This window comes from Phaseolus vulgaris, chromosome 8, assembly GCF_051622355.1.
Source record: "Phaseolus vulgaris cultivar YP4 chromosome 8, ASM5162235v1, whole genome shotgun sequence".
Classification (NCBI taxonomy): domain Eukaryota; kingdom Viridiplantae; phylum Streptophyta; class Magnoliopsida; order Fabales; family Fabaceae; genus Phaseolus; species Phaseolus vulgaris.
In genome coordinates this window covers 35,203,874-35,215,893 of record NC_143505.1, presented here as the reverse complement: position 1 = coordinate 35,215,893, position 12,020 = coordinate 35,203,874, and the positions used below count along the sequence as shown (strand labels likewise).

The 12,020-nt window shown below is 38.4% G+C and overlaps 2 protein-coding genes across 2 annotated transcripts; both read left to right on the top strand.

The window, feature by feature from the left end:
- The first annotated feature begins 2,727 nt into the window (after positions 1–2,727).
- On the top strand, positions 2,728–6,244 carry LOC137824292 (RNA-binding (RRM/RBD/RNP motifs) family protein). Its single transcript, XM_068629867.2, has 6 exons — positions 2,728–2,965; positions 3,079–3,119; positions 3,235–3,398; positions 3,492–3,597; positions 4,234–4,403; positions 5,416–6,244. Exons 1-6 carry the CDS (start codon positions 2,841–2,843, stop codon positions 5,920–5,922), a joined length of 1,113 nt encoding a protein of 370 aa, XP_068485968.1. The 5' UTR covers positions 2,728–2,840; the 3' UTR covers positions 5,923–6,244.
- A 4,227-nt stretch (positions 6,245–10,471) lies between these two features.
- Positions 10,472–11,818, top strand: LOC137824958 (uncharacterized). The gene has a single exon (XM_068630629.2). It carries the CDS (start codon positions 10,472–10,474, stop codon positions 11,816–11,818), a length of 1,347 nt encoding a protein of 448 aa, XP_068486730.2.
- Positions 11,819–12,020: the final 202 nt, after the last annotated feature.

Below are 12,020 nucleotides of genomic sequence, written 5' to 3'. Positions count from 1 at the left end.
TTTTTTAAAATTTAAATGATTCTTCCCAATTTACAAACCACCTATACAATAAAAAAATTACATATAAAAAAATTTAAAAACTATTTATTTTTATAATTACTTTTAATACAAATCTTTTTATAATTTAATAATATAATTTTATTCCAAAAGTTATTATAATAATACTATTCTTTTTTGTAAAAAAGTGTATCGTATATATTTGTTCTTGTCGGTTGACCTGGTCACCGGTTGACTCTGGGAACAGGTTGTGACTCTGTCTGTCTCTGCTGGATTTTGCTCTTTCCCTGGATTGTTGGAACGTGACTCCATTTGAAACAGAGGGGGCCCTACCTGTTGATTGCACTCTCACGATCAAGTCAGTACTGGGCTTAAGAAATCATGAGTAAGTAAGCAAGTAGTTTCAGTCTTAGAAACGATGTTCCTTTACCAGGATCTCAAGTCCCTTTTATAGACTACTTTTAGGTTACTCCTTGTAACAACCCTTCTCTCACGAGAACCTTATCTTGAGTGAAAGTAGGTTTGATGGGAGGAGAATCTGTTACAATGTGCACAATCTTCGTACAACAACCGCACATAATCTTCCTCCTTAGAGTGCATAATCTTAACAACATGGCCGTCAGGGTACCAACTCATGTACCAACATCATACGACCCATCTGTTTACTGTAGGCGTACTAACCTTCACGTATCATGCATGCAACTTATCCCCCAAAACCCTAGCGCTCTTGGGCTTAGGCTTCTTTGGGGAATATTTACTTGTGCTAAACCCGAATCTGCTAAACACACCACCTGTATTTTTTTGCTTATCAGGCCTTGTACACGTGAGTATATGAATGAACCTCAACACACACATTAACTCGTCCAGACCACCGAGCTGACCTGCCCGATACAGGAGTTGATGTCCGATCATCGAGCACTAAGCCCAACGCTCTGGTCCAGTACAATATTATTTATGTTTTAATGCAAAAATAATTTATTTATTTATTTAATAAAATAAATAAATAACTAATTTTTTTTTATTTTAAAGTAATTAAATAATTTCTCTTTTTAAAGATAACGGTTATAAGATTATAAGATTGCCAATTCTAATTATATATATATATAAAAAAAAAATTTGCAATGATATTTATAAATTTATGTCATATATTCTTTTCATAAAATTACAATTATTATAAATGTACTGGATAGAGCGCTCAAGGCTTAGTGCTCGGTGGTTGGATCTCGGTGCATGGCATAGGCAGGTTAGCTCGGCTGTTGGACCAATAAAATGAGCCATGTGGTTGAGCTCAGTTTGGTTAGTAAACCCATCTTGGCATAATTGAAATAACCTTTTATACGTTAATTTAAGGCTACTAGTAAAAGATATTTTTGAACCTAGGGGTACGTTTAGTACATGTGGTGTCTAGGTCAAGTAAACCTAAGTATGTGTGTTTTAGGCACATAGTGGTTAGGTTGCATGTATGGCAAAAGATAACGTTGCATCATGAGTTGGGTGCCTGATGCTCGTACATGAGTTGGTACCATGGTGGTTATTCTGTTATGACTTTATGCACTCCATAGAGGAAAGATTTCGTTCGGTTACAGCACCAAGAGAGTGTGCCCTTGAACAAAATATTTTCCTGTTGAGTATGCTTTCGGTTGATATTATATTCTCGTGAGGGAAAACTATTAAAAGGGGTAAACTATTAAAAGGGGTTTGAGACCCCAAGTTAGGTACGTTGTTTCTAAGACTGAAACTTACTACTTCTTAAATTCTTGTAAGTCTTGTACTGACTTGATCGTCAGAGTGCAATCAACATGTAGGACCCCCTCTGTTTAAACGGAGCTACGTTCTAGAGCAATAAGAGATAAGAAGGGTTCGTGAAGAAACAGATGGAGCTAGAGCTTGTCATCAGAGTCAACTGGCGAGCAGTTCAACCGGCAAGAACAATAAATTTATATAATATAATATAAGATTATTATTTAATTATAATTAACATTTATAATATTTTGTGCATATTAAAATTTTTATTTATTCATTTTATTATAAACTAGTGGAAACCCCGGCGTAATTGCGCCTGTGTATTCATATTTTTCTCTTTTACTCAACTTTAACGATGATAAAAATTTAACATACATACAAAAATAATTTTGGACGAGTTGCAATTGAAAAAGAAAAAAGGAAGTGCAAAAAGTGATTAAAAATAGAAGTTATTTTATTTTATGTGAGATTTGGTGTGGAAATGTATGAGAGTATGTTCTCTCTTTCTTCGGTTGCCTTAAAATAAGTGAAGAGTGAGGAAGTCATATAAAAACTGTATATTAATATTAATTTAAAAAATTAAAAAATAAATTTATTTTTTAAGTAATTCATATGAAATGACAAAATACTTCATTGTATTAATAAAATGAGATATATTAAATAAGGGTGGGTAGAATCAGAAAAAAATTTATCTAGTCCAAAAAATAGAGTTAAAATGGAGAATCCTGTAAAGATAATTTCAAATTTTCATATTAATTATTTCATATTTTCCTCCAATTTCACTTGTCCCATTAACATATTAATTACAAAATATATTATATTTTTCAATATTTTTAAGTTATCAAATTAATATAGCATTTAAACCAAATTTAATTATTGTTTTCTAGACTAAAATCTCGATTTCATGAACTACTGTATCATCAAAATAATGTAATATATATATATATATATATATATATATATATTTAAATTCATGTATTCATAATGTATATATAAAGTCCCAAACCCAACAAATAAAATCAAAATCTAGGGTTACATACATTCATTCCCTGTCCGCATCTCTCTTCCCCTATCTTTCTGTGGTTCAAGTTGGTAAAGTGATGGAGTCACCACCCAGTAATCACCACGCCGTCGACGGCGATGCCAACGACCTTATACCCTTCTCCCACCGCGATGACGAAGAAGACAAGCCCCAACCCCTCACCGGCGACGGTGCCAGTCCCGGGTCGGTAACTAACTCCACTAAACCTTCAACTTCCCTTCATCTTCTTCTTAATTGCTTTTTCAAATTTTCTTAAATTGTGTTCTGTCTAATTAAACTGGACCCTTTAATTGCAGAAAGATTTTTATAGGCGGTTTAGCGAGAGAAACCACTATTGGTTAGTGATTTCTTTCTGCACTGCGTTGGTTTCCTTTGTTTTACGGTTAAGCAAATGCTCAATGAGCATTTCTGTAAATAAGTCATTAACTTGTTTTGTTCATAATTTTGTGCAGCACAATTCATCAAGCACTTTGGTAAATACGGTGAGATAACGGATTCCGTTATCATGAAGGACCGGAAGACCGGCCAGCCTCGCGGCTTCGGCTTCATAACTTACGCTGATCCCTCTGTGGTGGACATAGTTATTGAGGATACTCACATTATCAACGGCAAACAGGTAATTATTAATGAACACCTGCATTTGATGTTTGAACGTTTTGAGTAGTATTGATTCAAGGAAATGAAAGCTGATGCAGTGAATGGTTTATAGGTGGAGATTAAGCGGACGATACCGAGGGGTGCCGTTGGCTCGAACTCGAAGGACTTCCGAACCAAGAAGATTTTTGTTGGTGGAATTCCTTCTACTGTGAGTGAAGGTAGTTTTTCAATTAAGCTAATTTCCTCTTGTTGATGCTGTAGATGCCGTAGTGTCAAAAAACTGAAAGTTTGAGGATTTAGCATGACCGATGGGCACACGTATATATATGTGTACATACAATATGTTATATGTTGAGAAGTGGTTGTGGTGGTATTATATAATTTTTATACACCAACTGACACCCAGAAGACACGTTTGCTATTGAAAATATTAGAATAGATCTAAGTTTCATATTATTGATTTAAGAGTTAAGAGCTCTTGGAGGTTCTGTTCTCAGTATGTACACTGAAGGAAGTCCTTTATGAGTTTTTGTAGCCTTCTCGATGGAGAAAAAATTAAAAGTATACAAACCTCTTATGTTCAAGCTTTCTTCGGTGAGAAAGTTCATCACTTGCGTGCACATTGTTCATATATTCTAGGGTGGAAATTTTTGTGTTGAAATGTCTCCGAAGACCAATCGAAATTTGAATGGATTTTTTTTATATCTCATGTGTGAACATGTTATGTTATAATTAACCAGGCTTGAATTTTCTTCAAAGCAATTATTGATTTGGGAAGTAACTAGTTAACCATTAAAGAGATGCAGAAAGTTGTTGTGGATTTTACTGTTTTAATTAGAGATGAACTTGCGCAGATGAATTTAGAGACTTCTTTACACGCTATGGAGAAGTCAAAGATCACCAGATAATGCGGGATCACTCTACTAATCGTTCACGTGGCTTTGGGTTCATTACCTATGACTCTGAAGAAGCTGTTGATGATCTCTTAGCTGTGGGGAACAAAATTGAGTTTTCTGGAGCTCAGGTTAGTTGTTTATTCATCTGAAATGAAATTACAAATTGTATTTGGTTTTATAACTGATTTCCAAAAGTTAGGGGTCAAGATCAGGCTAAAAGGACAAGTTAACAGTTGGAGTGGTTTATTATGGGCATCTTGAATTTCCCATCTTCAAAATATGTGCTTGACGTAGCTAATGGATCATAATTTACTTAGCCTGTGCTTAACTGTAATAAATCAAGGCATTGAACACAATTGACTGCAATGTTTTGTTGGTAATTGTTGCGTGCCTTCAGCGTTGGGATTAGATGAACATATCTATTGATGAGAATCTATTTGTCCTTTTCCTATTTAATATTGAGTTAGAACTTCCTAGTGTTTTAAGGTTAACATGGATTAAGGAAACATTATAAATTAATATAAGAAATTAGCAATGTCCTAGAACTGGTGCTTTTATATAAAGTTTGGGCGGTTATATCTCAGTTAAAATGAAGTGGGTCCTCTGAATTATACCAAACCTGGGCCCAGCTGGATCACATTTAAGTACCCATTATTTCTTGGTTGAATGCACATCCACTGGATCGAGTTTCCATTCTTAGGACACAACATTTATGTTTGCATTGATTTTAGGATTGAACAAGTGGGCAGTGCCTTATGTTCTTAAAGCTACTGTAATTTTTAGATGTAAAAAACTACTTTAGAAAAAATGGTATAGGGAGCATTGTGCTATTTTTCCACACGACTCCTTTTGTAAGAGTTAAATGAAGTCCTGTAGCTTGATCTTACAACATTGCAACATCTAGGAGGTTATTGACACCTGTAGTTTGATTTTACTAGTGACAACATCAAGGAGGCATTTTTTATGTCTTACTGCTTGATCTACCATGGTTTTATGACTCAAAGTCATCGTTAACATTAGACCAAATATATTTCCAATTTACTATCCTGTGAAAGATCAAGATACTTGAATTGCATGACTTTCATCCCCATTTAGTCGTTTTTTTATCTCTAAGGAACATGGTTATCTTCACTTTTGTAGGTGGAAATCAAGAAGGCGGAACCAAAAAAGCCTAATCCACCAGCTCCATCATCCAAGCGCTATAATGATGCCCGGTCTTCATATGGTGGTGGATATGGAGATGCTTATGATGGATTTGGTGGTAATTTTGGTATGGGTGGCGGCTATAGGTCAGGTGGTGCCTATGGTGGTAGGGGAAGTGCTTATGGTGGCTTTGGAAGTGAATTTGGCGGTTATGGAAGATATGCTGGTGCCATGGGGCCTTATAGAGGTGATCCTTCTCTTGGGTATGCTGGTCGATATGGTGGAGGCTTTGGCAGAGGCTATGATCTTGGTGGGTATGGTGGAGCTAATGAGGGTTACGGGGCATATAGTGGCGGTGGTGGTTCCTCTGGTAATGCTTATGGAAGCAGCTATGATGCCAGCCTAGCGGGTGGATATGGGGGGGCTAGTGGAGGCTCCTTTTATGGGACTAGAGGGGGATATGGTGGTGCAGGAACTGCTCGATATCATCCTTATGGAAGATAGAAGTTTGTCATCGACGAATTATAGTCTAGGACTAATATGTCTAGCATCAAAGCAAGTTTGTAGTTTGTTGTGTTTGATTATTCAGTTCTTTAGGCTACATATCCTTTTCTAAAGAAAGAACTGTGAATGATAATTTTACTGTTAAGTCCCATTAATTATCAGCAGCACACTCTCGCCAGCTATAGAAGACCAAACATTATTTTAGCTCGGCCCGCTGTGGAAGTCTGATTATCGGATTCATGTATGAGCTGCAAAATGTGCAGATGCTTGTATTCTTAGTTTTGTTAATGGCTACATTTGTCATTACTGCTCTTGATGTTTACCTGTTGGTTTCACTCTGTTTTTGCAGAACGTGTACTTTTACCACGTTTTAGGAAACCGGCATATTTCATTTCTGTACAAGTGATTGACACCGTAGTTTATTTACTCGGAAACAAGACGGTATTACACCATTTCTTTTCCCCTGTTCAAGTGTATTCCTGCATTCCTGAGATCAACTCTTGTGTATATATACGTAGTCCAAGAAATAGACTGAAAAATACCAAGTTAAAATATGAACCATGATGATATTGTGTTCCTATTTTTTATACATTTTCATGTTCTTAAATTATTATATTTTTATTCTTAGTCCTCCTGTAAAGTTGTAATTAAAATTATTGACTCAATCTGAACAATTCATGATTTACGATTTGAAACAATGAGGAGATTTATTTCTATTTGATTTCGATTTCTATGTTTCATATGCTTATATGGCTCATATCAATGTCAAAATTGTAAAATTATCTATGTAAGAAAAAAACATTAATGCCATTGAAGATAATATTTTCTATGAATCATGTACAAAAAGACAAATTAATGAAAATGTCTTAAAACAAAAAGTAAGTTTCCACGTGGAAACCTATTTAAGTGTTACACTTAGATCAATTTGCTCTAAAAGAGTGTCTTTAGTGGAAAATGTCATGGTCTAGTCATAATAGATAATTATATTAGATTAACATGGTTGAAATTTTTAAATCATAAGGACGATTTTTTCAAGATCTTTTATAAAGTGTGTAAATATATTATTTAAAATGGGAAAGACTTATTAATATTATTTGAAAATGAGCGATTTCAAACCTTTTTTTTATATTTATGGCATCAAACATAATTTTCCCCTCAAATAACACATCAACAAATTTTTTTTTTTGTTAAAAAGAAAAATAGATCCTTAATAGGAAATAACGAAACAATGTTAAATACCAACACCACTCCCAAGCACATGACGGAGAGACAATTCATGTAATTATTAATGATTATAAACTTACAGAAATTATGATGTAATCATTGAAATGACGATAAACTCATGAGGTGTTGGAAAATATGAACTTATGGAAAGACACAATAAGATGACCCATGAAGATCAAATTCGCATCTCAAGACAAACCATATGAAAACATGATAAGATGTAAAAGAAAATAGAAAACTGATTAAGAAAAGTGGTATAGAAAATTTATATATAATACACATAGAAAATATTTCCAAGATAACTTTTGTAATATGTCACTTCCACAAAACTTCTCAAAATAAATACAAAAAAATTCAAAAGTTACCAAAAAAAGAAAATCTATCTACCAACAGAGTGCACTCTACAACTGACATATGACGCTTCATCTCCCAAACTCTCCCTCTCTCATCTCACGCTCTCTTGCTCATTTAACACTCTTCATTCATTTGACACGTGATGCACTCCCAAACTCTCGCTCTATACCTCTCTCGTTCTCTCATCTCTCACATCTTTTCTTTTTGCTTTCTCCCAAACCCTAATGTGTATCTCTGTTAGATTGTTTTATGTTTTCACATAGGCAGACACGTGGAGGACTCTATGATGGACATGATGCCCGGTCCATTCAATCACAATTAATTTCTCTCAAACAGTGCCTTTTCGTTTTCTATCTCACGCTCACTTTCTGTGCTTTTTCTCTTTCCGGTTTTCTCTGTCAAACCAAATTGTCATTTTAGATTTGTAATGGCCACAACGCTCACAGTTTTGTGCTCACTAGTGCTCACTAGTCGGAACTCAATATCTGCCTCAGTTAGGTTAATTTGACTTTTGAACCAAGTTGATAGGCCATATGGTTAGGCTCAAGATATGTGTTAACTCTTTTCTATATACTTAACGTAACCCCCTGTGTGCAAGGTCCAGATGGTCAGGGGCAGTAATGGACCTAGGGGTGTGCTTAGTGCGTATGAGTCTAGTACGATTAAAATGTTTTTCGTAAATCTGATACATCGTATCAAAACACACGTTCTTTATACATGGATCGTCGTAAACAGTCTGGAGACCGTCGTAAAGAGACCGGAGAGGGCAGCAGATCTCACTTATTAGCGAGGAAGGATGGTTATGGCCCCCAGCACAGAACAAGTAACAACTCCACCACGTTCTTCTTCTCTAACTTTCTTGATGATTACGGAGAGAAGGAAATGCTCAAAATCTTCCAAAGATGGGCAAGGGTGAAAGATGTCTTCATCTCCCGCAGGTTGAATAAGTGGGGAAGAAGATTTGGTTTCGTGAGTCTATTCGACGTGAAGAACGTGGCGAAACTGGAGAAGGAGCTCGACCAAATATACATAGGAAATAGAAAACTTTATGTGAATATCCCGAAGTATCGTCGCCATCAAGCGGAGCTCCCTAGGGAAGAGTCAAAGGACGTTAGGAAAACGACCATGGTGAGGCCAACGAAGGGCAAGAACAAGATGGAAGATGTTGACGAGAACAAGACTACAAAAAGGAAGGAAGTCTGGGAGGAAAGGAGGGGGTTCAAATTGTTCGCTGATGTTGCTAGAGGTCAAACACCTTTAGAGTGGAAGGGACCAGTCTTTAAAACTCAGAAACAGGTTTTGCTGTGGATGGAGAAAATTCTGGTCGGACAATACAATGAAGATACGGATTTTGAACAGCTGGGCGAAGATTTTGTTCGAGGGGGTATGAATATGGTAAGAGTGAGATCGCTGGGGGACAATCTAGCTTTGTTAACACCTAGAGAGGGCGAGAACATGGAGGAGTTGGTGCAGCTTAACAAAGAGTGGTTTGATAGTGTCTTTCTCAGTATTGTGCCTTGGTCAGCAGCTCAGGTCGTCAACCACAGGGTTGTCTGGGTGAGATGCTTCGGGTTACCGATCTCACTCTGGAACCGTGAATGCTTTGCGAAGGTGATTGGTGAATCGAATTCTCTGATTGCTATTGATGATACCACGCTGTTGTGGGAAAACTTGGAGTTCGCTCGACTGAAAGTTCGCGTTGAGAACAATTGTTTTGTCAGGGTGGCAAAGAAGATGAGGATCAATAATCAAGTCCTTAGCATTTCTATTGAAGAGGAGTGTCCCATGGCATCGATAGGAATATGCAAGGGGTACCATTGTAGCTTTGAGTCTTCAGACAGCATTACCTCCATAGAATCCTATGTTGAGGAATCTGCGCTTTCCGTGAAGAGTGGGGAGGAGGAATGCAATCGTAAATCTGGGGAAGAACGACGATCAACAGGAGAGGCGGTCGGAGGAGGGGAGGAGGATGGAAGAGATGACCAAAAGTCAAAGGCTTATTCTGAGGTACACTCTGCACGCAGTAGAGAGTGTCAGAAGGGAGGCGATTTCTCATTCACGAATGAAGTAATACAGAGTCAGAACCCTCTTTTGGAACCTGCTTTTGACAACTATTATGGCCAAATTTGCGGTTATCCCCTTAATAGAATCTGTGAACATGATGAGCTGGCAAGAATAGTTGTGGATATTGAATACCTGAATACCCAAAATACAATCAAAGGGGGTTTGGGCCAAGTTAGGAATTTGGAGGCCCATTTAGAGGAGGTTCAGACGGGTGTGGGTGCGAGCGGATCCGGGTCAGGGCCATCTCAGACGGAAATCGGGTCAGACCACGCTCACAGGTTTGCTCGAGGTGCAATAGGAGGCTCGTTAGGAGGAAAGGGGATGCATCAGTCTCAGGAGGAGAGGTCCTCAGCGCATTCGAACAAGGAAATCAGTGTCAGTCGCACCATAGCCCTAGAGAGTGGAGCGGAGACGAAGACCGTGGACCAGGAAGAGATGCTCAAAGGTTATCACCAGCATGAAGAAACTGCCGAAGCGAAAGACCTTGGGGATGTCTGCACAGATAGTGGGTTCCCTATACGGTTAGGAATTGAAGAGGGGGGGAGGCCAGTAGGAAACGCTCAACGCCAAAGGAAGACCAAAGGATTGATGGAATTGGCAGCCCCGAACTCTCACCCACGTCGCTCTGTTAGATTAAGATTAAAGGCAGCTCGTGTTGGGAATCTGCACCAAACCATTCGAGGTATGCCCGCTGTCTCTCTTTCGGATGGGGATATAGATAATTGTAACTCAAGGTTGCGAGATATGGTTTCACCAGCGGATCCGTCTAAGTTGTGGGCGATCAGTAGAAGAGTAGGGATTTTCTGCAGGGGGATGATCAGGAGATCGAAAAAGAATATGTGCGTATGGAAGCTAGAGACGTGGAGTTCCTGAAGAAAGTTGAGGAAGGGAATAAGGATGGTCTACCATGATTATAGTTAATCTAAACATAAGAGGGTTGGGGGGAGGAACCAAGGCTAGGTATATGAGGCAGATTATAGGAAGTGAGGATGCTGATTTTGTGTGCTTGCAAGAAACAAAAGCTAAAGATTTATTAGATGCCAGATGTTTTTCTCTGTGGGGTGTCAATTCAGTTGGTTGGATTCATAATCAAGGGGATAAAGGGAGTGGAAGTTTGCTGTCTCTGTGGCACAAAGACTCTTTTTCCTATGAACATCACCTGATGGGCAAAGGCTTTATTGCAGTTTTTGGTCAGCATATTAAATCTTCTTCTAGGTGTGCGGTGGTTAATGTTTACTCTCCCTGTAATCTGAGCGGTAAGAAGGCTCTGTGGGAGGAGCTCTCTAAGGTGAAAGAGGTCTCCAAAGGATCTGTATGGTGCTTATGTGGTGACTTTAATGCTGTTAGAAGTAGAAGTGAAAGGAAAGGAGTCAGGAGCAGGGTCGAACAATCAAGTGAGATCAGGGGCTTCAATAGTTTCATTGAATCTTTTTCCCTCATAGAGTTACCTTTGGTTGGTAAGACTTTTACGTGGTTCAAACCCGATGGAACGGCCAAAAGCAGAATTGATAGAGTCTTTGTTACTGAAGAATGGTTACAAATATGGCCGATGAGCAAACAATACGTTCTAAGAAGGGAAGTGTCTGATCACTGTGCACTGGTGGTGAAATCCGTGGAGAAGGACTGGGGTCCCAAACCGTTCAGATCTGTTGATGCTTGGTTCTTTGATAAAGGTTTTCTCAAGATGGTGAAAGCTCGATGGCAGTCTTATACAGCGCAGGGGAATGCTTTCATAGTTTTTAAAGAAAAACTGAAATGTCTCAAGTCTGACCTGAAGACATGGAATAAGGAGGTATTCAGTAACCTTGATAATACCAAGCGAAGGATTCTACAGGATTTGGAGGATCTTGATAACCAAGATTGTAATGGGGACTTGGGGGAAAAAGGTAGGCTGAAAAGAATGGAGTTAGTAAGCTGCCTCGCAGAGAATGACAAGAGAATCGAGTCCCTCATAAGTCAGAAGGCTAGAGCAAACTGGTTTAAGAATGGAGACTCTTGCACTAGATTTTTCCATTCGTCTCTGAGGTGGAGGAGGTTGAAGAACGAAGTGAAAGGTGTTGAGGTAGGGAGCCAATGGTGTGAGGAACCGTCCACAGTGCGAACAGAGGCCAAGAAGTTGTTTGAATCTAGATTTTGTGCTACGAAGGATCTAGGGGTAAGGTTGGATGGTGTTGAGTTTCAGTCATTATCAACTATGGAGAACGAGACCCTTGTAGCCATGTTCTCTGAGGAGGAGATAAAGGAGGCAGTGTGAAGGTTCAAAGAGCCCAGGTCCTGAGGGGTTTAATTTCAACTTCATCAGGAAGAGCTGGGAGTTTATAAAAGATGAGATAGTAGCATCTATGGCCTTGTTTCACATGACGGGGTCTATCCCGAAAGGCTGCAATGCTTCGTTCATTGCACTTATCCCTAAGATCAAGGATCCATCTAAGCTAGAACAGTACAAACCCATCTCA